The sequence below is a fragment of the Anopheles ziemanni genome, chromosome 2 (assembly GCF_943734765.1).
Source record: "Anopheles ziemanni chromosome 2, idAnoZiCoDA_A2_x.2, whole genome shotgun sequence".
NCBI lineage: Eukaryota > Metazoa > Arthropoda > Insecta > Diptera > Culicidae > Anopheles > Anopheles ziemanni.
The window spans coordinates 28,022,766-28,050,447 of record NC_080705.1 but is presented as its reverse complement, the minus strand read 5'-3'; the positions used below and the strand labels follow the sequence as shown (position 1 = coordinate 28,050,447).

Genomic DNA, 27,682 nt, shown 5'->3' with positions numbered 1-27,682 from the left:
GAAAAATGAATTAAATCGTTCCAGCTGAAACGGCGGGACCACCGATGAGGCGCGCACCTGTCGAATCGTTCGTAGACTCGTGCCCGGGCTGTTTCTTGAGAATGTCACTCGTCACTTCCCGCATGCCCGCTTCACCCTCCACCGCTCTGGCATTTAAAGGGCGAAGAGTGAAAAATTCTAAGCACACGTTGTGTGCATTGCGTTGCGCTTTCTCGGCTCGATTGAAATGAAAACAAAAGGGCCGATATGTTTATCTATCCGTCCCTTTTCCGAAGTTTCCGAAGGCGCGGCCGAGCAGGCGCGTCAGTTCATAAAATCGTTATTTAGGAAGATAAAAGAGCGCCCAGCGCGAGAGAGCGATAGAATCTTCATATTTAATTTCTAAAGTGTTTTCCCTTCAAACAAACCCCTCTTTTCGGCCCGGGGCCGGGCATCACTTGCATGTGGCTGCAGTTGCATCTCTAACGCCATGGGAAGCAGCGTGTGGTATTTTTATTATTTCGATTTTCCACACCCCCGATTCCTCGGTCAACCCTTTTCCCGCGCGTCCCGAGTCTTCGGGCTTCGAATCAATATTTAAATTTCCACAGTAAATTGAGTCATAACACATTAGCAGCACTTCGTGCACCTCGGCTCAAACCGGTACCTCCGGTACTTTCCTCGGATAAACCACTTGGACTCGCCTGGGTTCGGGACCGGAGATCAGCGGAGGTGCGATGATCGTGGCCAGCAGTCGCCGTCTTAGGGCGGTCGGAATGTGTTTGTGTTTATCTTTGAGCAATTATTTAATGACTCAACCGGGCTGCATCCGAAACACTCGGCTGGTTGGTGGGTGATTGGAAAGTTATTAAATTCAAGTGACGTCGACAAGCGGTGAGGAGAAGTTTCAAAAGTACATTCATTGATTATGAAGGTTATTTAAAATGAATATTCCCTTCGTTTGCAAATCATACGTATTCAATCCCATGTAGCGTAGCAAATTATAAACGTAAGAGTTGTTGTGAAGTTAATAAATCATTTGTATGTAAATTTCTTCTCTCTGAGAGTACAAACATAACAATCAAAAGTAACATTGGCTTCAGATGCACAATTTGCAAACCACCCGAAAGAAAACATCACATGTTTTATAGCCCTTCGGGAAAACCCCAGGTGAGTTTCAATTAACTCGTGTGAAAGATTATAGATGGTCCTCTCACTTCTTCCTCTAATCCCTTCGAAGTCCTGAATGCCTTTGCGGATGTCTCAAGCAATATTTTTCCACTTTCGCAAACATCTTCACCCGCCCGGTGGTCTCTCGGACACGGGAAACGGACGATGGTGTCACACCCTCGGTCAATGGAGCCGGAGGTCCGTTACTTCGTGTGGTGCGGTCCGAGTGTTTGCGTAACGGCATCCATGGCAGATCAATTAAAATGCCCGCGTGGTACGGGCTGAGTGCATCTTTGACGGTGGAAGATATTCAAATGAACATAGATTTCGAAAGCCTTGACAAAATGGTAAAGGATAAGGCAAAAGAAGTATGAAAAGGGATAAATTTACATTTTAGTTGATAATTTCATAAACATAGATTTGAAAGTTTTTCAAACAAACGGTTTTTTAAAAATATGTCGTACATTGTTATGCAGATTTTAAATATCGCTGCATAGTGTTCCCTTTATTCATGTGCCTAATTTTTCTGGGAATAAAGTAAATCCCGTTAAAGGTTTCGATCTCCAGTCTTTCCATTGACATATTGCAAACAAAATTGACATAAAAAATCCAATTTAAAGATGCTTGATAAGACGATTGTCTAGGATGATAGGATAATACAAGGAAACTCTTTGGTTCTCAGCTCGAAAGTAAGGACAGAAATCAACCCAGGAAAACAGCTGCATGGCATTTTGTACTGACTTTTTTCTCCACGATAGACATACGAAGAAAAACTGACTTCGGGCGGGACCTAATCCTACCGTCCTTGCATGCTGGGAAAACAAAGACCCATAAACAGTTATCTCGGCCCCAACAACGGCAGCAGCAGGACTTGGCGCAATTAAAATTTAATGTCCCACATGATTCGGAATCGCTGCGAAATCGTAAAACGTAAAACCCCGATTCGCTTCACAGCCGGGGAGGTAATCTGATACCGGAGCGGCCCGCACACATACACACACATACACACGGCACCTTCAACTGGTCCCGAGGGAGAGACGGAGAAGCGCCAACCATGGCTATGTTTAGGTTCATTGCGGGCACGCCCTTCCCGGCATCACATGTCGTCGGTCCTATTTTCAATTAAACTTAATACGATTTTGATAGAAACGATCACGGTGGCCACCACCCCCGTCACGGTTCATCCCGCGGGCTGGACGATGGCCGGACGTCTAGCGCAACGAGCCATTTTTATGATGATTTTTGTTTCCTTCGCGTTTTCCGCTTCCATTCGCTTGAAGGATGGATAACGATGGGTGGATTTGAAATGTTGTTCTCGTTTTTTGAAAGCCACGCAGGAATGCAGCGTTAACGGCTTCCAAAGTTCGCTTCCATGGAGAACATGTCGAACGGAAAACCTTCCTCGAGGATTTGGAAGGGTGGAAAATCGCAATAGTCAGCAATTGTTGCGACCGTTTGTTGGGCCAACGCGATACAATTGAAGGTGTCGATTTATTCTTGCGTGTCACAGATGGACTCGTCTGTGTTTGATATAAACTTGATTTTGGCAGTGTTCGGCAAAGTAGTTGGAACAAAGAACTAAACGTATGAAAAATGTATGATCAGTTGGTTTGAATGAGTTGAATTGTGATATGCTAGTTAGATATTTAGCTTCGAACCAACTTAACGTAGATTGTTTAGTATATGGTGTTATGCTCGAAAAGCGTTGGCGTTAATAAATTCAATCGATTTAAATTTTATGCAATTAGTTTTTTAAAAGGCGTCTATTTGTGTTGTGGTCCTGTTTTTAATTATTGAGTGAAGTGCACTGAATGTCAATAATTTATTACCAAATTTAATTAGTTCGAATTGGTTGGGTACAACAAAGAGAAGTTAAAATCAATCATTTAAATTTTGTGAGTGCAATATTGATGGTGATAACTATCGAGAATTTTAGGCAACATGTTGTAGACAATCTTCTTCATTTCCTTTATATCGTGAATAACTGTCCATATCTATCATAGATCAAAATCTATCTTCAATTTTTATTATCTGCTCTTCACTTAATTGAAACACTTTTAGTACACATTTGCTCAACTTTGAAATATCATTGAACTTTACTATTCTAATGTAAAACAGTAAGACTAAGGTAAGCCTTTCCGGAAGGAGAAGAGCCATAAGTTGGCAACCACTGACTTATCGAGTGCATTGGTTTGTTTATGAACGGATTTCTAGTTAAAATAAGCGTCATTGACAACACGCAAAGTACATCAGTTTGTGGAGACATATTTTCCTAACAATCAAGTTTAAGAGGTTCATTAAAGCCAAACTAAAACGTTAGGTAACGGACAACTACTTTGTGTCCACCGTCTCACAACCGGTTCACCCCGGCCTGTTCGTTTCCAAATTCTGTACCAAATGATAATGAATGTTCCCACGATCATCTACGTGCAAGCGCAAGAACTGTGGTTTATGCTTAAGAAAAATGCAGACAAGACGTGTTAAAAGCACTTTCGTCAACGGCCACATCCCACACGGATGCCCAAGACGGATCGACGCCGGAACATCGAAAAGCTGAGCGAGTGACGGAAAATGACAAAAAAAAACCCACCACCCCGAACCAGATAGTGGACGATGGTCGCGTGTGGTTTGGCGGGGGAAAACAACAAACAAACTCATTATGCTGCGCGGCCGCTGGTGGTGGTGGTGGTGGTGGTCGTGGCCGAAATGAGTAGGACTTTGTTTTGTTTCTGTTTCGGTAGGTAAACAGGTAATTTGTTTTTCTCCCCGTTCGATTGGTTTTGGTTTTCCGGTTGGGGATTAAGACGTTTTGTTTTGTGTGTTTCGTCCGGAAGAAAAGACAAAACATTAACAACTGCATCCAACACAAGTTGCGACCTGTCGGCGAGGACTTCAAACAGTGTTTAGTGTCACCTCGCTTGGCGTCGTTCCCTTCCTCCCTCGTTGGTCACTAGTCCACCCCACCCGCTTTTCGCCTTTTCCCCTTCCTCCATCCACGATCGAGAGCTTTGCGTGTGCGCAGCGAGATCGAGCGGCTCCGGACTCGAAACGGGTCTCGGACAACGCATCGGTTTGGCGCGCACGGTCCACCTCGGGCGGTTTCAGACGATGCTCGGCTGTGGTCCGGTGCTGAGCTTGCGTAAAATATTTCCACACCAAAGTGTCGCCGAATATCCGGGATCCTAAACGGAAGTTCGCCTCGATCGTGACAAGCGTGCCGCCTGAACACAGATTCACAGCGAGCACAAGGAAAAATCGAGTGAGAGTGAGTGAAAGGGTGGGAGCTATCTGAACAAACACAAAGCAAGGACCACGCGCCATTGCCGAACCTGGCCAGCCGAAGCTGCCGAAGCAGCCGAAGCTTGATAGGGCGGAGGGTTTTCGCCTCGCGGGGAATTCATTTCGCTTTTCGCGCGCCGGGGCGAAAACGGAAAAGCGAACGAGACGGCGCCAGTGGCCGAAAACGACGAGCTTCGCGAAAATGCCCGCGAATCGCGCGGTGCAGCGTCAGTGTTGGTGCAAACGTACGAAATACCACATGCGGTGAACCAACGAGGCAGTGCTGTGCAGACATTTCAAACGGTCATGTGAATTGAAATTTGGTGTTGGAAAAATGTGAAAATGGCGGATTTGAAATAAATACTCCTGTTCCTATCCTCGAGTGTTTGGTGGCGATTTCAGAAGACATTCTTGTTTCGATTCAGCGTTCCGTATAATTTTGTGAAGGTTTGAAAGGATTCTGCAGTGCCCGTGGAAAGCGTCCCATGGCCAACATGCCGGCAAGCGATGGATGGGTGGCGAAGACTCCAGCGACGCCGCTGCCAACGACGACGAAGACGACGACGACGCCGACCCCATCGGCCATCATCGCGTTCCCACGTTGACAGTCGCTCGTTAGTCGGTGTTAGTGTGCGGTCCGGTGTGGATTGGTTCGCGCGAGCCGGTCGCGTGCGTTGTTCGTGGCCAGGAGTGATCGGTTTTGGACGGGATTTTTGGAACCCACGGAACGCCATCTCGAACAATCGAGCTCGTTGTTGCCAAACGTAGTCCGCTCCCGGTGAAAGGCTCCCGGGGACATGGTGAACCGCGTCGTGGCCTTCCGTTTTCGGTGGTGGTGAAAAAACGGTGGTGAATGGCCATTTGTTTGTCGCGATTGGCGGTGAGCCCCATTTTTTCGAGTGCAGGAAAAGTACGATCATCGGTCCCGATGGCCAAGGGTACGCGAACGGACTCGTCGGTGAAGGTGGTGTTGAGAAGCGATTGTGGAGCCGGGGAGGGTGGAAGTGGAGCAAACAGCAGCAGCAGCACAAGCACCAGCAATAGAAGGACGGAAGGATCGTTTCAGCAGAAAACCATTTTCACTAGTCTGCTGATCTTGAGTGTGGTTTGCTGCTTTATCGAGTGTAATGATGTCATCTCTTCAAAGGGGTGAGTCAAAATCGCGGTTTTGTGCAAAAACCTTAATTTATCAATTTTCTGTTTTATAAATTTATGTACCAAGCGACATTATGACTAGTTAAATTTTCGAGATAAAGTATGATACAGCCGTAATTTTCAGCTTGTCCGCTTGCTGGGCTGGGAAAAAAATATTCAAAATAAACTAAAGAACTTAAGGCTTTTCTGCCCAAAAAGTAGCTAAATTTCAAAAGAGGAATCGGCTTCTAAAACATTGAATTTCAGGGAACCACGCTTTACTACGATTTGTGCATATTTTCTTTCTTTTTCGAATAGTCTCTAGTAGGAATCGGAAACATAACAGTTTTTAAATTGTTATTATGTTCATATAATAAAATGGTTACTTCTTTGTCACATTTTTCGAATTATATATTTTTGTCGTTCCATCGAAAAATTTCAATTCTGAAAAAAGAACTAGGAACTATTATATACTTACTAGATTAATTTAAGCTCACTCAATCTAACTATTATAACTATTAATTATAACTATTAATCAATAAAAATAAAAATTATAAATATCTTTATGATTTTAGCAAATATTAGACATTTTACTGGTTTCTCAATTTTTCTCAAAAAAAACTACAAAATGTTATTGATAGTCAAATTCTCAAAAACAAAATGCAACTGAATGTCAATCATTGGTTGCATCTATCTGGTAGACCACCTTCAACGGTGTGGCTCATTTGCATTTACTCTTAAAATACTCCCCTCACCCATGACGCCCCCCAAAACCGCTCAAAAACACCCACCCAAACGCCCGCAAACCGGTAGTCAATAATCTTAACAACTTTATTTACCCCGCCGAACACCCGAACGCGAAGGGAACGCATCTCAGAACGGCCGACAGAGCGCCGGAACTGTGAATCTTGTGTGCGGACTTGTCAAATATTTACTACTTACAGCTTTTCTCCCACGATACAACTCGTACAGCGCCCACATCCTGGGCGTTCCGCATCCTCTGCCGTGTCCTTCGGCCGCTAAGTCAACCAACGCAAGCGGTCGGTTCGGAGTGGTCGAGAATTAATTTACATCCGTATCGGTGTGCAAATTTTCCCCACATCAATTATTATAATTGACCAAACAGCAAACGATGATTTGCTTTCCCATTTCATTCACATCCGAGCACCTTTTCCGCTTCCCGTTTCACCTGTTCGCCGAACTGCGTGCTTCAACCGGTTTGCAGCTTTGTTGTTTTATTTTAGCGATCGCTTTCAACATTTCGATCCATTTGCATGCAACCGGGCAGCATTCCGCGGATGCCTTAAGTCCCAAAATGAGCGATAGCGTGAAATCGAATAAAAATATATACACGTTTTCAACCATACGGTCTCCCATATGAGAGATCGTTGGCTTTTCTTCTTTTTTCCGATTTCAGTAAGGCTGCAACGTTTCCGATGCGTTTTGTTCAACCTGTTATTTTCGCCAGTTTCGGTATTAAGCTGGATTATTTGAAAATTTCAACGTGGAAATAATTCCCGCATTCGATGGAATTCATATCGGCACGAAGGACATTTTATGCTTTTGAAAAATATGCTCACAACGGAATGTTATTCGGATAAACGATACAGTGAACGAAATTAAAAGTGCTACCAACGATCGATTGAACCGAATGGGCTTGTCGGGACGGACACTAGTGGAATTCTGAACAGTATTGCACACGAACTCCACCAGTCTGATTGATACAATTGGTTTTGGGTACAGATAAACATAACTTCACGACATTCCTGCCTCATTCCGTGCACCGGCTTCGAAGGTCGGCAACAAATTGTTTGCCTTCCACCCATCCATTTGTGGTCATAATGTAGCGCAATTTTTACACTCCTTATCCGGCCCGCTCCATCGGCAAATATTTTAATTAATTTATGAATATTTCATACAGTAATGTCAACGATTCCGAGTGTAAATCGGAACTGATTTTCCGTTGCTCTGGAAGCACCCAGTTCGGCGATAAACGTTTACCCGGTGTGGAATGCGATGGGTCCATCGGTTTGATTTTCCTGTGCCGTGGAAAATCGATGGAATTTGATGCAGCAAACCGAACATTACGAGTATCCATAATTCATTTCCGATAGGATCTATGACTAAACTATGCACCATATCATGATGTTTTGATCACCCGAATGGCCATAAACATCACCAAACAACATGTCGTGTTAAAAAAGAGACAAATTAAAGAGACCAATTTACTTTACAACGGCTTTTCTATGCGCCGTATTTAACGGTCCGAAGTTTGTGCATTTAAACAAGATGTTTTCCTAATGCCGAACGCAATCACCGTACCTTCTCGAACGCTCAGGATTGCACAACTTTTTCTATATTCTGAGTCAATTCTTTTTATGACTTTTGTCTGGCTACGTTCGTTTAAAGCTGGCAACCCTTGTGTACCGTCTGCTCCGGTGGCCAATAATGGCCAAAAATAATAGTTGAATGGTGCGGAAAATACTCAACAAGTGGCCCTCATCCACCCCCTTTTTTGGGATCATTTTCCACCACTCGACTCGGGAGCAATCCAACAAACCATTCCATTCAAATCGACCCCACAGTGGTTTCGAGGATTTCTATTTCCCATCCCATTTTCGGTTCATTTTCTCCGACTGTGTGTGTTTAACGTGACACAAAAGTAACCCGGAATCTTAATGAAGAATCCGAGCGGAGAATGGTTAAAAATACAAATCTCTTCCGCCATTCATATGTGCACAGCTGGTGCAAGATTCTGCATCTAGGATGGTCCCAAGCGACCCTTCAGGAAATTGCCGCGAAGATCATCCCTGCTCGCTAACGGTTCTTTGTTGCGCTTAAAAAAGGCTCACGTTGGGGCGCCACCGCGTTGTTTTTTGTTTCTTTTTGAGCAGCTCTATTCAACGATATCGTGAACACATTTACCGCGACATTTCGCCGACGACGTTTTTAAAACCCATTCCACACATGGGGACGCCCGCGAATGAAGTCAATTTCCTTATGAAAATATCTATTTTGCCGTCTGCAGAAAATTAAACATCGTTTAGTATGCTTAGAGCGCACTCCAGCTCGCGTTGCGCCGCGCCCAACCCATCCCCCCCCCCCCGGGCTCGAGGAGATGTTGAGTGGAGCATGTGTGTCTTTTCATTTACAATATGCTACTCCATTGCATCTTCGATGTCAAATGCCAAATGCTCGGTGAAGGAAGAGTTTTGTCTGTTGGTCGCGGAAAATGACACTGGGTAAACATGGACGCACACTTGGGCACAACTACTTACTGCGCCACGCGGTGCATCGCGCGGTGGTCGTTTGGAAAATTTCCCTGAACAAGTAGTTTGTTTTACTCCCCGTGCCGTTTTGTCGCCAAATGAGATGTGCAACGATGGCTGATGATATACCTGATGACAAACGCACACCGTGTTAGCTGGTGGAAAAACAAACACTGCTTGAGGTTGAGCGGCGGGAAACAGTTTGAACAATAATGAAAATGGCAAAAATAGCATAGCATTCTCCTTTTTTCCGCGTTTTGTAGATGCAACTGATTGAGGGTGCTTTGCTAATTAATTCGTTGTAAAAAGTTACGATGGGTGATAGCTTCTGCAAACCACTCTACTGGTGGTCCTCAACTGCATGGCGCCATCGGTACCTGTTGAAGTATCTTATGACATGCAGAAAAAAACAATGAAGGCTCACCGTGAAACCCTTTGCTTTCTTTTATGATGTGGTAATCATCAAAAACTACTTTGTCGATAAGAAAATATTGAAAGGAGCTACATATGTTATCGAATATGTATGTCATATACGCTACCTTGTTTGCTTTTCAAATGCAATGCAACAATGTTTTTGAATAAGCGAACGAACATGACGTTTACTCCGTACATTAATTTACTTTTTCCGTTCTTTTCGTTCGAACGAAGTAGGAACAAGCATGGCTTGGTTATTTTTAAACGATTGATTCAAACGGCTTCTTGCGTACAACGCTGCTCGAATAGTGCAATGTTGTTACTAACAGGTGGCGCATGACACGCTCGACCAGTTTTTAAACCTCCAACTGTTTGAAATTACAAAACATGATTTGTTTGTATGAAATTATTGAATATACTCCTGTAACCTTTCCTTAGAATGGATGGAAAATTAAAAGTATTACCTTACCGATTTAATTACTCCACAGCTCAGATTAAGCTTCTACCATAACATTTCGAGCAGTATCCAGACTGCGTACAAGTTTCTCTTTGCATGCAACACATACTTTTCGAATTTATTTCCTTTACATTCAGTTCGTTTCCTTTTATAATTTTCATTTTAATATGTTTCACTTCAGGGAAACTCCGACGCAATCGGCCAAAAACACGGTAATGGCCGTATTCAGTCCTATGACAAAGTCGCCTGGACCATGCAGATATCTGGTCGGAACACGCAAGCAGAACCACCAGTGCAGGCGTGATATTGGGTTGCCGGAAGCGATCAAGGAGGCTCGCCGGCTTGCGGTGACGCACTGCGAGGAACAGTTTCGGTACGACCGGTGGAACTGCTCGATAGAGACCAGAGGCAAGCGGAACATTTTCAAAAAGGTACTGCGAAATAGCAACACTGTTGTCCCCGTTCTCTAATCCTCTTTTATCTTCGTAGGTGTACCGTGAAACCGCGTTCGTTCATGCCCTAACGGCGGCTGCCATTACGCACGCCGTGGCGCGGGCGTGCGCCGAGGGCAAGATGACCAAATGTCAGTGCGCATCCGAGCGGAAACCGGAAGCGACGAGGCTCGCGTGGCGCTGGGGCGGATGCAGTGACAATCTGAAGCACGGGAAGCGTGTCGCGCGAAACTTTCTCGAGCTGCAACCGAAGTCTGGCGATCCGGTGGCAGAGATGTTGCGGCACGATAGTGAGGTATCCAACGGGATGTTATGGGAGCTTTTTGTGAAGGGTCACTCACGTTCGCTTCCCTCCTAGGTCGGTATCAGTGCCATCACGAGCGCCATGACGGACCGCTGCAAGTGCCACGGTGTGTCCGGTTCGTGCTCTATGAAAACCTGCTGGCGGCGGCTGGGAGACTTCAACACGACGGCGGCCCTTCTGAGGACCAAGTACCACCTGGCCATACGGAAGATTCCAGTCAACAACAAAACGTCCCGCCGGTCGGCGCCGAGAGACTTCCGCCCGAGGGTAAGTCACCTTATCTGCAACAGCTCCTGACCGGTTCTCACACGAAACCATCCCATCATTTCTTGGCATCAGGATGCGGTGTACGATCAGCTGTACTACTTCGAAACCTCGCCAACGTTCTGCTCGGTCACACGGGGTCGGCGCTGCCTGCATCCGGACAACTGTGCGACGCTCTGCTGCGGACGGGGCTACACCACGAAAGTGATCAAGACGCTGGAAAAGTGTCGCTGCCGCTTCACGAACGGGCGCTGCTGTCAGGTGGTGTGTGACTACTGCGAAAACTACGAGGATCGATATTACTGTAAATAGGTCGACCCCGCGTGCTATTGACATGCAACTATTTATTCATTCATTGTAATCATAAGACACCCTAGAGTCGCTGGCAGTAGAGTCGGTGTCCATTTCAAAGCAAACTGTGTAAGTTCCGGTAAGAAGATTTGCAAACGCCCAACATATTGTAAGAGGAGAGAGCAAACATACCGATAGGTATGCAAACCTAGTACATCGATAATCTTTTATTTAGGACTCAGTATTAAACCTAGCATCATCCGCTTCCAAAAAATCTCTTACTCCCATCATTATCAAGTTTTTGCTATATAATTCAAATAGTCGTTAATCGTAGTCGGTGTCAACGTGTAAACACTAGTTGTTAATTAGTACACAATGGAAGTAGTTCTAGTACATAAACATAAACAAACAAAAACCAACTCACAACAACGCTACCATGGATAGTTTTGTAATTTTTCCCTCTCTTATACAATACCGCAAAAATACCAGCGAAATAGAAATATAGTTGTAGAAAAACCTAAGTCGTTTCGATTTCATTTGATTCATATTTGTTTAAATCCTGGTTTCCAGCCTGCAATGAACCCCACAGAGAAAGAATATTAAAAATAAACGTGGTTCACCACACAATTATTCAGTTTCACGGCCAAAGTTATACCATTGATTTCAATTTCGAAGTTTCGCAGTGCGTATATCCAAAATTATCTAGGATGCAAAAATACACTAAAGTTTGTTGGAAAACTTATTTGTTTGTTGGATAACAAACATGTAGCTAAAGTAATAATTCATCTCTTCACAATATGCTGCCTATCTCTTGTCACTGCTATGCTGAAGTATATTTCTTTACAAGATCAAAAGGAATATTGAACGGGTCTCGTGATTAAAAACCAAGATTAAAAAGGGTTTTAACTCAACCTGCGATTCATGGGTCAAAACCCCGTTAGCTCAATATGGATATTTGATATTTTATTTGATTTCAGCTGTTGGACAAATTCCATGTGCCAAAACTGAAGCACCGCTCAACAGTCTTCGTTAATTGATTGTATATTGAGCACCGGTTTGTTTATTTATAAATTCACTCAATATACGACACTTGAGTCCTTACATGTACAATGCATTTCAAGCAAGGACTTTTAAAAATTAAATCACATACCTCGATAACAAGCTACCTAGCGTCTTCTTTCCTACAAAGTTCCGGTATAGTCCAAATATCGACTTTGATTTTCCTGTCGCTTACAGTTCTCGTCTATTCAATGTCCTTCAGCGTTTTTTTGTAGGGCATCAAGCTTACTCATAATGAGCTTACTCGTATGGTTCTCAACAAATTCATTAGAGGCCAAGGTTGAAAGGGTTGTCCACAAAAAGAGTGAAACAAACAACACTACACATGCCTGAACCTGTTTTGTACCACGATGGAGGAACAGTTCAAGAGTAAAACAAAAAATTCAAATGCTGTTTTGGCCAACAATAGTAAGCCGTAGTAAGGGAGTTCGAAAGACAACTGATAATGTAAGAAGGAATGAAATGTCCCCAGCACTATGGATCGTTTTTGGTATAACGTAAATAATATTGTCGAGTCAATAGATTGTAGGTGATAAGTTAGAGAGCTTAAGATTAGCAGAGTATTAAATGCTTGTTGAACAACGTTACAGTGTTTTTACTCGAGTATACATTAAAATCATTCAATTAAAAAATTTTCATTCAATTGAAAAAAGCAAGCCTCAAACCATTAGTACATACAAAAGTATGTGCAACCTTTCATATCCTTCGATCGACCTCCATAGACATTAAAACAAAGTAAACAAACCACGAGGAAGAGGAAAAGAAAATCTCGGTGTCGGAAAAACTTCCGCAAAAACAGAGCGAATTCTTCCACTGCTCCCGTGATTTTTCTCACCGTACGGCTTCGCTGCGCGAAATCCTGATACGAACAGCGGCTGTTAATGTTGTTTATAATTCTCAGCATTCCTGCCGATGCTTGACACCGCTACCTTCAGCCACCATCACATTCCACTGCCCTTCGGCACGGTCTTCCCCAACAATGTTCTACCCAAAAACACAGTTTCTAAACACGTGAGAGACATCTCTCCTACGCCGAGCGTCACGAGATCGGGAGAATACAAGAGACGCGCTGAAAGAACATGTGAGAGCACATTTTCTTGTGATTCTCGGAGCATAAATACCACCCAAAACCTGGCCTCCCTCCCCCATGGGCAATTTATGTTCGCTATGATTAATGTTGAGCGTTTAAAAAGTGACCTATATTTCGTTGCGAAGGGTGCGTGCATGCACTCGATAAAAAAAGAAACTGGACAAGAACATCCAGGAGGCACGAGGTTGGGGTGCAGGGCGGGGGTATAAATATAATCCCAACCACACAACACTCGATTCAACAGCGACGCGGACAGGCTAAACAGAAGCACGGCACGTCAAACATCCAAATGAACCTTGGCCGCGAACCGGACCGCTGATTGAAACGTCAAAGACGAGCTAGGTCGACCGAACCAAATAAAGGGCGGCCATGTGTCCGGGGTAAACATTTGCTGCCCCATTTACTATCAGCGGCGAGCCATCGGCCATCATAAACATGCAAGCTGCACGCGTAAAAACGCGCCACCGTTCGGTCCAGTCGCCAAGCCTACCTCGGCCAAAGGGTAACCTTCCATCCAGCAGCAACGCGGCGTCTCCATCGCAACCTCGGTTTGCTAGCTCCGTTTCATCCCTCCTCTGCTTTCGCGGCTCACATTGACAACTCTCCATGGCGACCGTGAGAGAGAACCCGTCGTGCACCGTCACCGCTCGGCAGAGGTGACTCCGACCGACTACTAGCTGGTGCACCTCATAGTAGCTGCTAGTAGGTCGGCCGCATCAGTCACCGCCAAAGTTTTCCGAACAGGGCGCCCGAGAAGGTAAACCGAAGGGATCCGAGAGAGAAGGAGAGTGAAAAACAGAGAAAATCCGAGCAACACTACCAACACTGGCACACACACACACAAGGGGATGGTTTCGGCAGGTTCTAGGCGACCGTTTTTCTCAAATACCGATTATTGTGTTTTCGTTTGCCCGCTAGCATTGACCGTGTTTCCGTAATCTTCCGTTCTCTCATCAGGTTTCTACTAGCAGGATACCAGCAGGACCCGTGTGTGCATCTGTAAATGTGTGTCCGTATGTGTGGCATGTGTTTGTGGTTTTGAATTGCTACATTCTGTTGCTTTCCGCAGTACCAAGCAGTTAAAGGTAGTAATAAAGTGACAATCGTAAGTGGATTCATGTTAGGAAAAGGTTTCACATAGTGTACGTCGAAAACGAAAAACCGAGATCCATGCTCCGGTTGAAAAAGGGGGGTTTTTTCATAGAGAAACCCCACCATATTTACTTTCCCACGAGTTGAGTGGGGCCAGGTTGGCGAAGAAATAGAAAATAAAACCTGTCAACAGACCACAACATCTTCTTGCGGTGCGAATGTTGAGCAGACGCGTGTTCGTGTGAATATCAATATCCATATCAATTTGGGGCTTGTCAGGAAAAGTTCGTGCACCGCGAAGTAACCGTGAGCTTCACCTCATCATTTATCTTGTATCTTCATTCAGCACGGGAAATTCTCCAGCATCCGGTGACGATAAAACGCGCCGCCGCTTCGATTCAATAGCGAACGTGATTAATGGTGAAACTGTGGGTGTGTGTGTGTGTGTGAGTGTTTGTGCACTTTTCTTCCTCCCGTGCTAGGGAGGTCTGTTGTTCAGGCAACCATACCGTGCTGGACCCACCGTGCTCGTCCGTATCGACCGTGAATCCACCCACGCCCCGAGGGGGAGCCTTAGCTCAGAGGAGCTTTAATTGAATTAACGTAAAGCATAGCCAACGGCCGGTGTACGCTTGTCACGATCGAAAAGTATCGTAAAAGGTGTCCCTGCCAGCTGCTAATTGACATCTGAAGGATAACGTTCCCATTTTTGGTGGGAGTGAAGTGAAAATTCATCCTCAAAAGTTAAAGTGAAATCCGCATCAGCACACAACCACAACCGGTTGACAGGGAAGCTGGGGACGATAGGAGAATTTCATCGTGTGAAGAAAGAGCCTCAACGTTGCGAAAGTTCCCTTCAATCCAACCCTTCTACACCAGTCGAATACAAGGTAACGGTCACATAAATAAAGAAATATTTTTATAAAATTCCCTCCAGGCTAAAAATAACATTAGTCCTCGGCGAAGAACCCCATGCGAAACAAGTTATATTTCCAACCAGTAGGTTCCTTACTGTTGGCCGCTAGAGGAGCAATGTTGGTCGCTAGAGGATCAAAATTGGCAAAGGGATATTTCCGGTGGAGAACATTGTCAGAGATGGTAACTTAAAGGAGAAGTGCCAATCGCAACAGCATGAAGATACAAGAAGACTAACAGAAAGTTCATCGTCTTCTCAAAACGAGACTCCTAGTCTAGGAATTGATTTTTTGTGAACTTTTGGCCAACTCTTTGCGTAATGTTCTGTGTTTTCTATGTGTGAAACGATGTGTACGAAAAGGCTTAGGAACAAGATGACGTCGTGCAAAGTCAAAAACGGCCATCACTCTATTTTAGGTTTCTTATTCGTTCGATTGTTAATCCTGTCATTCAACAGTAATTAAAAACTGATTTAAACTCGACTTTCCAAGTCCATTTTTAACCAACTCTGGCCTGGATCCAAATATGGGTGGACGGAGAGGAAATCCTTGAAGTGTTTGCACAAAATTCAGAACGCGTAAAAGAAAGCACAGGGTTACTTGGTACCTTTTGCTGCACGTCGAACTTTATTTTTCTGCAAGCTCCACAAGTTGTAAAAAAGATAGAAAAACTCGTTGTTGTGGGCAAACAAGCGTTACGAACGGCAAACATTTACGATGGCGACCGTAGACCGGCTGCATGAGTTGCCACGCTCCATTGAAACGCAATGTAATGCACTCTAATGGATGCAAATTCGCAGAGCAACCTGTTGGCCACAATGTAATCAATGGGTTAATAACTAGCTCGACGGCTAGACCCGACTGTCGGGCGAAAAGAGGATAGTGTGGCTTAAAGAGTGCACAAATCAGAACAGCATATATCTACGTCGGTCAAGCACCACACATCGGCACAAACGTTCCTCGCAAATGCAACTAATATGGCCCGTCACCACGTCGAGACGTTCACTGTTTTCGCCCGGTTTATTATCGTCTACCCTAAGCTACAAAAGAAAAGCATGTTAATATCCAGATCCCAGGTTTCATCCTAATCAAATCGGGCGTCCAATGGCAGTAAAAATGTGTCCACTTCATCCGACAGATGTCATCCGGCGGTGGAGCAAAACGACGATACAATACCAGGAAACTGTAATGTAATCACGCTGGCGCTGCTCTTGTTGCCAACGTTACCATTGTAATCGGTATTACAGCGGTTCGCTACATTTTGATTTGTGATTCAATACTGGGCGCCGACAAAAAGCAAAAAGCCGACCATGATTCCGTGAATTCTATCTCTTGTTTACCAGCAGTGGATTTATTCGATTAATGTTAGATGCTTACTACAAAGAAATGGATTTCGGTTTCTATCATCCACTGTGTTTGGGTGTTTCTACCATTTTTAGTCGCTACAAAGATTGCACCTTTAAAAGCGCACTGCCTTGTGTCTGGAACGTTTAGCACACTTCATTCAGCACGTCTCATTTGATAAGACGCCTGACCAAGTTGACGTAACGAGTTTTTTTTCCTCGTTTGACAATGAACGCTCCGCGTTGGCTCGCAACTCTCCGCGACTACAGGATATGATAATCAGTATGCTCATAAAAATTCAACTATCCCCAAACCCAGACACGTCGGCTTATTTTTTCCTACTTCTATTGTTTCCTTCCACCACGCGTACAGCTTTGTTATGCTTCTCGTGCGGAACCTCTGCTGAGGACAAAGAGGAAAGCAATCATCTTCTTGGTTGGACGGCGGTGTGTTGGGCGTGAAGAAAACCGGCGTGCATAATGATGACCATCAAAACGTTAGACGGAGGAATCCACACAGTCAGCCGGACAGCCAAACGAGGGCAATCTCACTCGCACAACGATCCTTCCCGGCGAAAGGCGAGCGGGAAAATGGCCTCCCACTGGAGGGGAAATTCCAAACACATTAACTTTCTTTGGGTAGCCGCTTGCGCAGCATGTCGAAGGAAGGTCCACGATTGTACAAAAAAAAAAAAAATAACTTACAATGGGTTTGTCTAAACTGGTGATTTTTCTCTGTTCATCCTTTTCTGTGGAGAAAATTTCCTTAAAAAATGTTTATTCGAAACAAGACCTCGAAAAAGGTTTCATATAAAAAGAAAATACTCGAATACTACTCGAATGCTGGAAAAGAAAATATTCCTTGAAGCTCCCGAACACACTCTACTGTAAGGCCAATATGAGATGAGAATTAATAACAACACATCCAAGTGACCCGTCGTGCCGACGACGCGTCGTAAAACAGCGACGATCGTGTAACAAATTGCGTCAAATTAGATCGAATCGATGTCCACAGCTTGACGGTCGATTCGGTGTTTTGGCAGGCGGAACAAATAAGGTTTCGGCATGTTTCGCATTTTATCACTCACAAGTGCTCTCAAGGATCTTCGTGGGCGACCACGTTGGTGATTTGTCGAGGGAGTGGTGGAAAACTTGGACATTCCAAGAGATAAAAACGGGCATAAAATTATGCTCAAACAACGGTCACGTTGGGCGGTGCGCTATTACACCATCCAACGTTTCTTTCGTGCTTTAATAATACCGCCGATCAAATTAGTTCATCCTTCATGTTTGCTGCAGCAGTATCGTCTGTCTTTGGTGCACGGGGCAACCATATTTACTCGTTCTTGGCAGGGCGCAACAGTACGAACGAAAGGAAACAACAGTAAATCCAATGTTGAGGTTCTGTGCGCATCGGGACGGTGCTGTCTTCCGGCGCCACGCCCTCACAACGACAATGCACTGCCCGCAAGGAACGGGTTGAATCCTTGAAAAGGGTTTCGCCATCCCGACAGTGTGTCCGCAAACAATGCCGGATGCCTTCAGCAAAACAGCGGCACTCGGGTGGCCAACAAAGACGTGAAAAAGCAATCTCCGCACCGGCGACGTAAGGAAACGATGGTTTCATTTCTCCTGTCCACCCTCAACAATAAAGACACACAAAAAACAAACCGACACGCACAGATTCCAAACACTCGGTGACAGCAGGAGGTCAAGCAAATCTATTTTGGTCCGGATTTTATCCCGCCTTCCCACCGCTCCGTGCCGGTCCGTTCCTCCCGGCGAAGTCAAGTGATTTAGTCTTCGTGGTTGAGATGTGTTTTCGGGGTTTCTTTTCTCCCACGGGCCAGAGGGTCTTCTAACCATGTCCAATAGGTGGGGTTTTTCTCGGCGTGCGACAAACAATCGGCGCACGGCACCCGCACGGAAGGCAAGCAACGGCCGCTGGAACGAGCGCATAACCCATCCAGGCATCTAAATATGTTTATGTTTCTGTGCCGTCCCGAGCGGCATTGCATTATCAACCGGACAGCCGGTCCTGCCGAGGCCGTTAGCCTCACATGTAGTCCCCATTTTCCGTCTCCCATCCCCCGTTTAGTTGGTGACCGTATGAATGGTACATCCTAGAGCGCACGGTGGACACCGAGATTGCGTGACCGTTGGTTCTGACCTTCCTTCACGCCACTCATCGTTTGTGAGGTCGTCTCCACCACCCACGGGCGATGATAAGACGTGGTGGGCGCGCTCTCGAGCGGTATCATAAATAAATTCATGCTTTAAAGTGCGACCGCACTTTGCTGCACATTGGGAGTCAACGATGTGGCTGGTGATTCAGCCGGGTGCATCAGTTGATTAAGTTATATTTATTTAACACGATTGCTCATGATAACACACGATTTAACAAATAGTGCTAACTGATTAAGGGCGGTTCAAGTCGACGACAGTGAGTGTGCCGAGAAGGATTTCCAAAAGCTGTCAAGGTGAATCAAATTCGATAACCTTTAACTTCTAGATACGATAATAATTGCATGATAAATACGATAATTCTTCACTTGTTGGTAATGCTTGAAGGTAACTATTACTAAGCAATCGGTAGAATTAGGAAAAATCTTCGGAAGTTGTCAACTATGGTTGGGAAAACAAGCTACATTTTAGTCTTTATTTTTCCCGATCATTGCTAGTAAAAAGAAGGCCATTTTGCTCCTTTCTGCGCCTTTTTTTAACTCTTTTCCTCTCTCTAATAGTTCCCTTTTTCCTTTGACTGGTGCTCTTAGAGGGAGTCCGTACTCGCAGTTCCGGTCTGCCGCCAACAGTAACCTTTTTCTAAATGAATATTTATGTTTGATAAACAAGAGAAGCAGAATTCTACATCACTTCAATCCATCATGATTCCCTCTATAGAATGCAGAAGATATTTGCACGGTTTAAAGGGTTATTTTTGCTTCAAAATATGACACGTGGGCTGGTGGGCCATTATTCTCCATTACCTTTTATTTGCCCGGCGAGTGCACTCGTTCGCTTCATTTACTTCTGGCCAAGAAGTAGTTACTACTCCGATGGCAGCCGTTTCGCCAGCACCTCACCAGTGGGATGACTTAATTAAAGCAGTTATTAAGAAGAAAAATTACTCTGCCACAACGATTTAATCATATCGCAGATAATCCAGCGTTCGTGGGTGATGACCAGCAGGAGCGACCGGGTTTGTGATGTGACCGGCGATGATAACTAACGGTGTGACGGCGTGTCACGTTCTTTATGGGCAACCTGGCTGCACCGGCGAACGGTAGTGTCCATCCCGACAAACTTAGGTTTAGTACGAACGGGGAAACGATGAAAATGGGAAAAATAAAACGCAAACCGAAGGATGTGTTTCCGTGCGGGATAGTGGAAGGTTAGGGTTTGCTGTGTGTGTTGATTAAATATTTAACAGTATTGATTGAACTATCACTTTGAGTCCGTGGGAACCCTCTTTTTATCGTCGCTATTATCGAACATAATTTTTATGATCGGAACGACAGAAAAAGGGTGTGTAGTATGTATTTGTGTTTCAATGAAAATTAAACCCAGTGATTGATCTAAATGAGTCTCATCATAGGCACTTATGCTGGTCGTATCATATCGCTAAAAAATATCTAATTACATTCAATTACACAATGTCAATTTTGATATCTTGGAAGGTCGCCTGATAGTCGATTAACGAATTCTCCAATTACGTTAACTCCCCCGCGCGCGCTATTAGACGCGTCGCACGGTGATCAGTTTTTATTCGCCAATCATATCTGGCCGTCGAATCTCTCGACTCCAAGACGCGCGCGTGTACTAGCCCAAGTCCCAATTAGTACACCGTCACCTCCCCAGCTCGAGTCAAGTACCTCGGAAAGGTCACCTTCACGACTGGTCGTACTACTTTTGCTACCAACCGCAGCCGACGGCGTTCTGCAGCTCGAAGGCTTCGCACAAACCTGAACTCCAAAACCATACGTGGGAGTAGCAAAACGCTGGTGCGGCCCACATTAGGGTCTCGGCTTTTTGCAGCTCACATGAGGCCAATTTTGTCGAATGAAAGTTTAATTTAGACGTTGTCGCCGGTTCTGCAGATTGGCGTAGATTAGGGCAGCATACACCCGAACCGTACTGTCGCTTCCAGTTGGTCGGATGTGTGTTTAGATTCTAGCATCGTCTACGCACGGCCCGGTGATGGTTATGCAAATTAGCGGATCTAGTTTGGCGAACGGATGTGTACCACCAAGGCATACTGCATCTGACTCAGCAGCGGACAAATTGAAAGCGAGAACTAAATCCTTTCCCTCCTTTCACACAAGTTCCTATTTGATGAGCATATGGGCCGTTGGAAATGCTTATCGAAGCTCATCGTGGGCGCAGCGACACTTAAGGGTTTTGCTCTTTTGTCCGCGGCTAAATCCGGCCCATTTGACACGATTTTATAAGGCTCTTTTCAGCCAGAGAGCTAGCGGCAAAGGACACGTTCGAAGATTGCACGGATAGGTTGCCTCTTGTGCGAGGCGAACAAGTGCAGCATTGCTTTGAAGCACCCGGCCAGAATCGGTGGCTCGGTCGAGTTGCGCGTTAAGATATTGCATCGGCAGCAAAGTGGGCTATAGGTTTCGAAGGTTAAGGAGAGCAGAAGGCTAACGTGTTCAAGAAGTAAAGGACACTATGTTGCACGTGCTGTGCCAGGGCTTGGAAAAATGTTGAAGCACTTTTCTGGACCGGAAATTTGTATTCGTTTCCTTTGGTTCATTTTGAAATAATCTTTTCTGGATGTGTATTTGAATATTTCATTTTGACGAATATTTAGTCCATCGCTTTCATCACACTTTCATCGGAACATTGAAGCTTAGCTCAACAGATTCTTTATTTGGTAGCTTTGAATGGCAGTTTCTTGTACTCTTGAAGTAGCACGAAATGGAAAACTTATACGAATTTGAAAAGGACATTATAGCTTCAAATTTATTTGCCCTTTCAAAAGGTCTAGCAAATTGCCGGAAAACTTTAATTTAATGCTATCAAGTTTTATCTTAAATCAACTAATGAGCCTTTTGATTGTGCTATGATTCTGGTTTCCTTTTTTAACACTCAACGATATACCGAAAAGGCTGATATGAAACGATTGCCAGTGCATACACGGTCGAGTTAATTATTCAATTCAAATGGAGTTTCCGCTCTTGACTCCGCTCTTTCTGGTCTGGCCTGTCTCATTAGTTGTGTTGTGATGGTTTCATAGTGACATCCGATACTAGTACACATGTTGACGAACCATCGTTGGCCAAGGAAAATGATGGGAAACTATTGATTTTATTTGCATTTGTTGGGATTCATTCTTTGCACAGTTGAACTAGACCGAAGTACTAGTTGGCAACCGAGCGTGCCCTGTAAATGTTACATCGGGCGGCCGCAACAAAAGTAAAAAAGATGGAGCCATGCGCACGGCATAAAATATTAGACGTAGAAAATCAGGTTGATATCATTTGAAGAAATTCATAATATTTGTCGTAAAGTTGGTAGAAAAGTAATTGCTTGTTTGTACAAGTCCGTCTCGACAGATCCCAACCATTGCTGAGTATTTACGGTCTTTTCCAGCATATCTTTTTCGTTGAAATTGATTTCAAATAAGTACCTCTTTTTTGTATGTTCCATAACGTTCTCCATCAAACTGAACAAACAAACGATTCGAAAAAAAAACGAAAATAATGTACTGTTTACACTGGGAATGTAGAACACATTTTTCATCACCCAATCGATTTTCCTAACAAGCAATGGGTTTCCATTTTTCTCGCAAAAAGTAATACGCCGAAAGATGAAACGTTGGTGATGGTAATTTACACCAACACTGCAAAATCGTTAATTTTTTTTATACAATCCCTCCATCACTCCAGGCGAGAAAATGAGTCGTGGAAAATGAAGCCCGATTGGTATAGCGGCACTTGTGGAATGGTGGAAATTAATTACAAAACGATACACAACACACGAGCACATCATCCACTCGGTGACACTTACAGCAACGGGCGAACCTTATCAGCTCACGTGGAAAATTACAAACTGCCACCCACAGTCGGCGACAATCGAGTCTACAGAGCGACTTCCACCGGTGTGGGAAGATCGGCATTGAGCTTCTCCAGGAGCCTCGAACTGTATGATTTACCCATTAGCCGAGACGGTTGATGGTGCTTAATTATGCGATTAATATGTGCAGGAAGGGTGTGTAGTGGGTGAATATGATGCTGCGATAATGACGGCCCATTGTTTTCCGCACAAGCCGGTGACAACGGACCGCATTTACCTTGAAGGTCTAGAAGAAAGAGAAAATTTAAAGTGATCATGAAAACGCAGGGAAAAATATAAAATCGCAAACTCATCGGAGGCTTAAAAATCGGAATATTCTCCATACTGTAGCCAGCGTTTCATGCCAGTTCCTACGACCTATAAAACGTGTTGAAGGCAAGAAACTGTTGCTAGAATAACGCCTTTCTAATTAACTTCCTTACCCTCTTCGGTGTGAGATCGTTTCCACGTGCCGGTGACAATTTTCCTGGAACTATTAAACCATTCAAGCGTTTAATTCACTTCCCCCAACCCCACGCCTATCGCAGAAACGGAACTTACTTCCAGGAAAAGTAAATTGAAGAAGAAAATAGTAACGAAAAACTAGTTTCAACTCCCATTCCTAGACTGAAGCCATTTTCCGCATCACCCTGTACTTTCTTCGGCGGGTGCCATATGATTGCGGGCAACACTAACCCAACACCCATATCGACGAGCACACGTGCGCCCCAACACATTCACTTGCACAAACAGTATCTCTGCGCTACGTCTTGATGGCCAGAGCCGAACGAAGTGTGGGATGAGGTCAGGAGCTTCCTTCGGATGCGCATGTCCGGGTGGTTGTGTTGGTGTCGGTCCTGTCCAGTCCGTGCCCGACGTGACGATATGCTTTCCAAACAGCAGCCGTCGATCCTTATAGCGCACAGTTTAACACAGCTAAACGCGCCCTTCCTCGCCCTTAACGCGAGTTTTATTGCATAGCACAGTGGAGGACGATATTGTGCAACAGTTGATATTTTACGAATTTTGAGAGTGTTTGTTTCATTTTATTCTTTTAATATCTGTGAATGGAATAACAAAACTCGAATTATAAATACATTTGATAGATGGTATGAAAGTATTTACATCTTAACTATGTTAATTTTATCATTGAACGATTATGCTACACCTTCATACATACTGACACTATCACTAATTTTTAAACACCTATCTCTGAAGGCTACATTGCATGCATTTAAAATATAAAGAATTTAGCGCGTTTTTTTTTTGAACTGAATAGATTTTTGCAAATTGCTGTCAAAAGGATAATTCATAAAATAAAACTCAAATAATATTTAAGAATAAACTTTTAATATCTATGAATGGAATAGCAAAACCCTGTACGATTTTCAAAATTGTTATCCCTTTTACCTGAAACTATATCCCATTTATTTATTAAAAAAAAGTGCACCACAAAATTGAACACAACGTAAATCATAATAACACGAATTTTAATTATAAATACATATGATAGAGGGTATGAATGATTAATCCTTTAACTAAGTAAATTTTAGCATTGCACGATTATGCTACACCCTCATACATGACTGACATCGTCACCAATTTTTAAACACCTATCGTTAAAGGATAAATTGAATGGGGTTTAAGAAAAAGTTTGTCAAGTTTTTAAGAAAAAAAAACTACATAAATTATTGCAAATTGTTGTCGAAAGGGTAGTCCTTTAAATATGAGTAAAATAATATTTAAAACTAAATAAGTTTTGGCTTAGTAATTTGGTACAAATCGTTTGAACACAGTGGTACGAACTGATTTTTGATTGATTTTTCATTACCCGGCACCACAATTTCAATTATTCGAAATCAAAGCAAAAATCGTGACGCACTGTAGCAACTAGTATAGTATGTTGCCGTTCGGAAGCATATTTTCGCTTCTCTCCCTAACGCGATGCCGGCATAACATCAACCCTAGCGAGCAGCAGCAGCAGCAGCAGCTCTCCCTCTTATACGAGTACGTCAACAAACCAGCCACCGCCAATCTCCCTGTTCCGTTCACTTCCTCGCTGTCCGCGCAGCCGCCGTGCTTTCCCTTCAGGGCAGAGGAAGGAAGAAGCGGGGAGGGGGGGGGGGGGGGGAGATGAAGCGGGCGGATGTGCACCCAGGAGCGCGCCTCGGTGGTGGTGGTGGGCGAGTCGATTGCAACCGACCTTACTACTACTGCCGGCAACAACAAACGCAATCTCCCGGTTTTCCACTGGAAATGGAACGCGAACCGCGTGTGGTGGCGAAGGCGGCCACCTCCCCCCTTCCCCCCCACTGGCCGCATAAAGAAACCACATCAGCACCAGCACCAGCGGGCGTTGGTACCAGCGACGATACACATCGACGCACATGGCGGCCAGTCGTTGGCAGCGTTTCGTAGCGCTTCGAGGCGCTCATTTCTTCGTTCAGCGCCGTGCGCGACAGTTCGGAATGCGCGTTGGTCGTCTGCACGACCCGGTCGACCCGTTGTATAGCAGGAGCGTTGGCAGATCGTGCCCAGACACCAGCAGTGCCCACTTTCTTTCGGGTCGGGAAAAGCGTACTCATTTTTCACCGTCGCTTTTGTTGTGTCTACCCCACCTGTGCCTTTAGCTGGAGTGATTTTGCGTGGCGTTCGTGATCTGTGGTAGCTTCCGACTAGAACCGGTTCTGCAGCAAACGGGAAAATCTCTTTTCAACGCTGGGCATTGGCAATGTTTGCGAGCTCGGAAAAACCAGTGCCTCAGCGGCGGTGACGGAAGCGTTACTCTTTACCCTTCGGATAAAAAAGGGCATCACGACGGCGTCAGTACGACAAACGCGACCGTTTGTCTTCATATTGCATACCACCCGTCTTATGTAGTGAAGACTTTGTCTTTGTTCCGGGTGAAAGAGGATAGAAAATTCCCGTTCGACGTTTGAGGGTTGGCAACAAAGAGGGGGTGTTAGAATCCAACCAGACGTAGTCGAACGCATAGTCGAAGGGTCGGTATCGCCTCAAGTGTTTCAATCGTGTTACTTAGTCAGCGTTTGATCTGATTTGTGGGTGTATGAGAACTGTGAATAAAATTCGATTGCTTGTTTTAACAAAACCGCACTTTCGTTTGTATGAAAAAAATTAAAAAAATAAGAATTCAACGTCGGAAACCTTTTAGCCGCGTTGAGTGAAAGTAGTTAGAAAGTGAAAAAGCCTATTTGCATTACAAGTGCGTTTGAAAACCGACTCCCCCACATGGCTGTTTCCAACGATCGATCGTCGTTTGTTGAAAGCTGAATATCGTTTTATGGCCGAATCAAAGTCATATCGCAAAAGAAAAGCTTCAAAGTGAATGGTACAAAGGCGGACCTACCCCCGGCGAACGGAACCGGAGGCTTCCGAGACATGCTTCAGTAATGATAGTGATAACCTGATTGTGCTCGTGTTTGAGAAAAGCTTAGAAAAAAAGTATTACAAACCACCGTCACGGTTGGGGCTGTCTTCCCCCGCGCTGTCTTCAATTATAATCAAGGAAGGATATAACAAATCGCTAGCATCAACTCAACTCGGTGTGTTCTGCGAATTACACTGACCACATCCGGGAGGCTTCCGGTTGTTTGGTGGATTTTCCTTTATCCCTTTCCACCGTCGCTCCGGGCAGGATTCAGCTTTATGTCGAAATAGCCGTAAAGTGAATGTTTTCACTGATTGAGACGTGAACGGCGAGCTTGTGGACAGAGTGCACAAGGGGGAGGATTAAAGGTTACCACCTTCGACATCGGTACCCGTTTTTCCTCCATTTTCCCACATCCGTGTCGGTTTGGGGTCGGTTTGTTTCGTTCGCCGCAAGGAATAGCTGAATCGTAAACATGAAGGACAAATCTAATCGTCGCTATCGGTCGCAGCGGTAAGTAGGAGACCGGAAGTGTGTCTTGTACGCACGGACTGTGTGTTGACTAGTGTATGTGCAGTTCCTTCCGGGGAAGAAGTTGAACCGGTTGGAAGGTCAAAAACTCCGTTTTCATGCGATAAACGGAACACGCTTATCAATATTTATCGGTCCAAGCAGATTCTCCGCAAAATCCTGACCACTCTCACCCGCTGGGGGTTTCATATCTGAACCTCCATTAGTTCACTCTCCTTTGTTTGCATGATGTTGAGGAAGGGCTTTCGTGCTGTCGAGATTTCGCTCGTTCCAGGAAGGATTTACCCCGCAAGAAGCTTTCCGATGAAAAGCGACCGATGTCTTCAGAAGGGGTTTTATAGACCATAATTGGAAATTAAGCGCCTCTAACTTCTCTTATCCGTCGGGATGGGTTATCTACAATCTTTGCGATTTATTCATTAGCCTTGAAGCCCCGGGCAATGTTTCGCATCCTTCATATTTAATTCATGGTTATTATCCAAATTAAAAATAACGCTTTTCGGTGAGAGAAGCAAAAAATCCAAGAGTAAACAATATTAAAAATTATCAACGAATCCTTTTTCAATTTTGAGAGCTTCAAGGCAAACGTAACCCGTCCATCAACCATTTTTATGATTATCCATTAAAGATTATCCATCAAATCTAAATCACTCAATATCAATAAGAGCCTCATCTTAACGACTGGCTTATTTTTTGCCATAAACACACAGTTGCCCTCTACTGCAAGTGCGCACCGATTTCCATCAACTGCGCGGTCAAGGCGGTTTGGTTCGATAGAAGTGGAGTTTAAAATCCAAAAGAAGGAAAGGAAATCAAAACGGCACTTTTGGTGCCAACAAAAATCGTTCCATCGGACGGACTGCGTTTCCGTTTGGAGCTCTTCAAGTGGGAATCGTCTTCAAGCGAAGGAGAAAATATATATCTTTCCGTGCAATGCCTTCAGGCCGCTCGGCCAGGAAGCTAAGAGCACTGCCCGCATTCATAGACTAAACAAAACTGAAACCGCGTGTCGGTATTCGCAATGACGGGCGCATCGTCCTCATCCCGGTGACGGCGATTCAGGTGACGGTCGTTGTGAAAGATCAAGATCTTGAAGCTGCAATCGGAAAGTGCACGCAAGTGCATCGCAACGAAAACACCCGAGGGTGGGAGAGATGTTGATGGATTCCGATTTCCGACCCTGGCGGAG

The 27,682-nt window shown here is 44.6% G+C and overlaps 1 protein-coding gene across 1 annotated transcript; it reads left to right on the top strand.

Moving 5' to 3' along the window:
• The first annotated feature begins 5,356 nt into the window (after positions 1-5,356).
• Positions 5,357-11,034, top strand: LOC131293322 (protein Wnt-4). The gene is made up of 5 exons (XM_058321402.1): positions 5,357-5,577; positions 9,884-10,133; positions 10,192-10,449; positions 10,513-10,725; positions 10,798-11,034. Exons 1-5 carry the CDS (start codon positions 5,357-5,359, stop codon positions 11,032-11,034), a joined length of 1,179 nt encoding a protein of 392 aa, XP_058177385.1.
• Positions 11,035-27,682: the final 16,648 nt, after the last annotated feature.

Coding starts and splice junctions, on each gene's coding strand:
- LOC131293322 (XM_058321402.1), top strand. CDS start 5,357: ATGGCCAAGGGTACGCGAACGGACTCGTCGGTGAAGGTGGTGTTGAGA. Junction 5,578..9,883: donor GATGTCATCTCTTCAAAGGG/GTGAGTCAAAAT, acceptor GTTTCACTTCAG/GGAAACTCCGACGCAATCGG. Junction 10,450..10,512: donor TGTTGCGGCACGATAGTGAG/GTATCCAACGGG, acceptor CTTCCCTCCTAG/GTCGGTATCAGTGCCATCAC.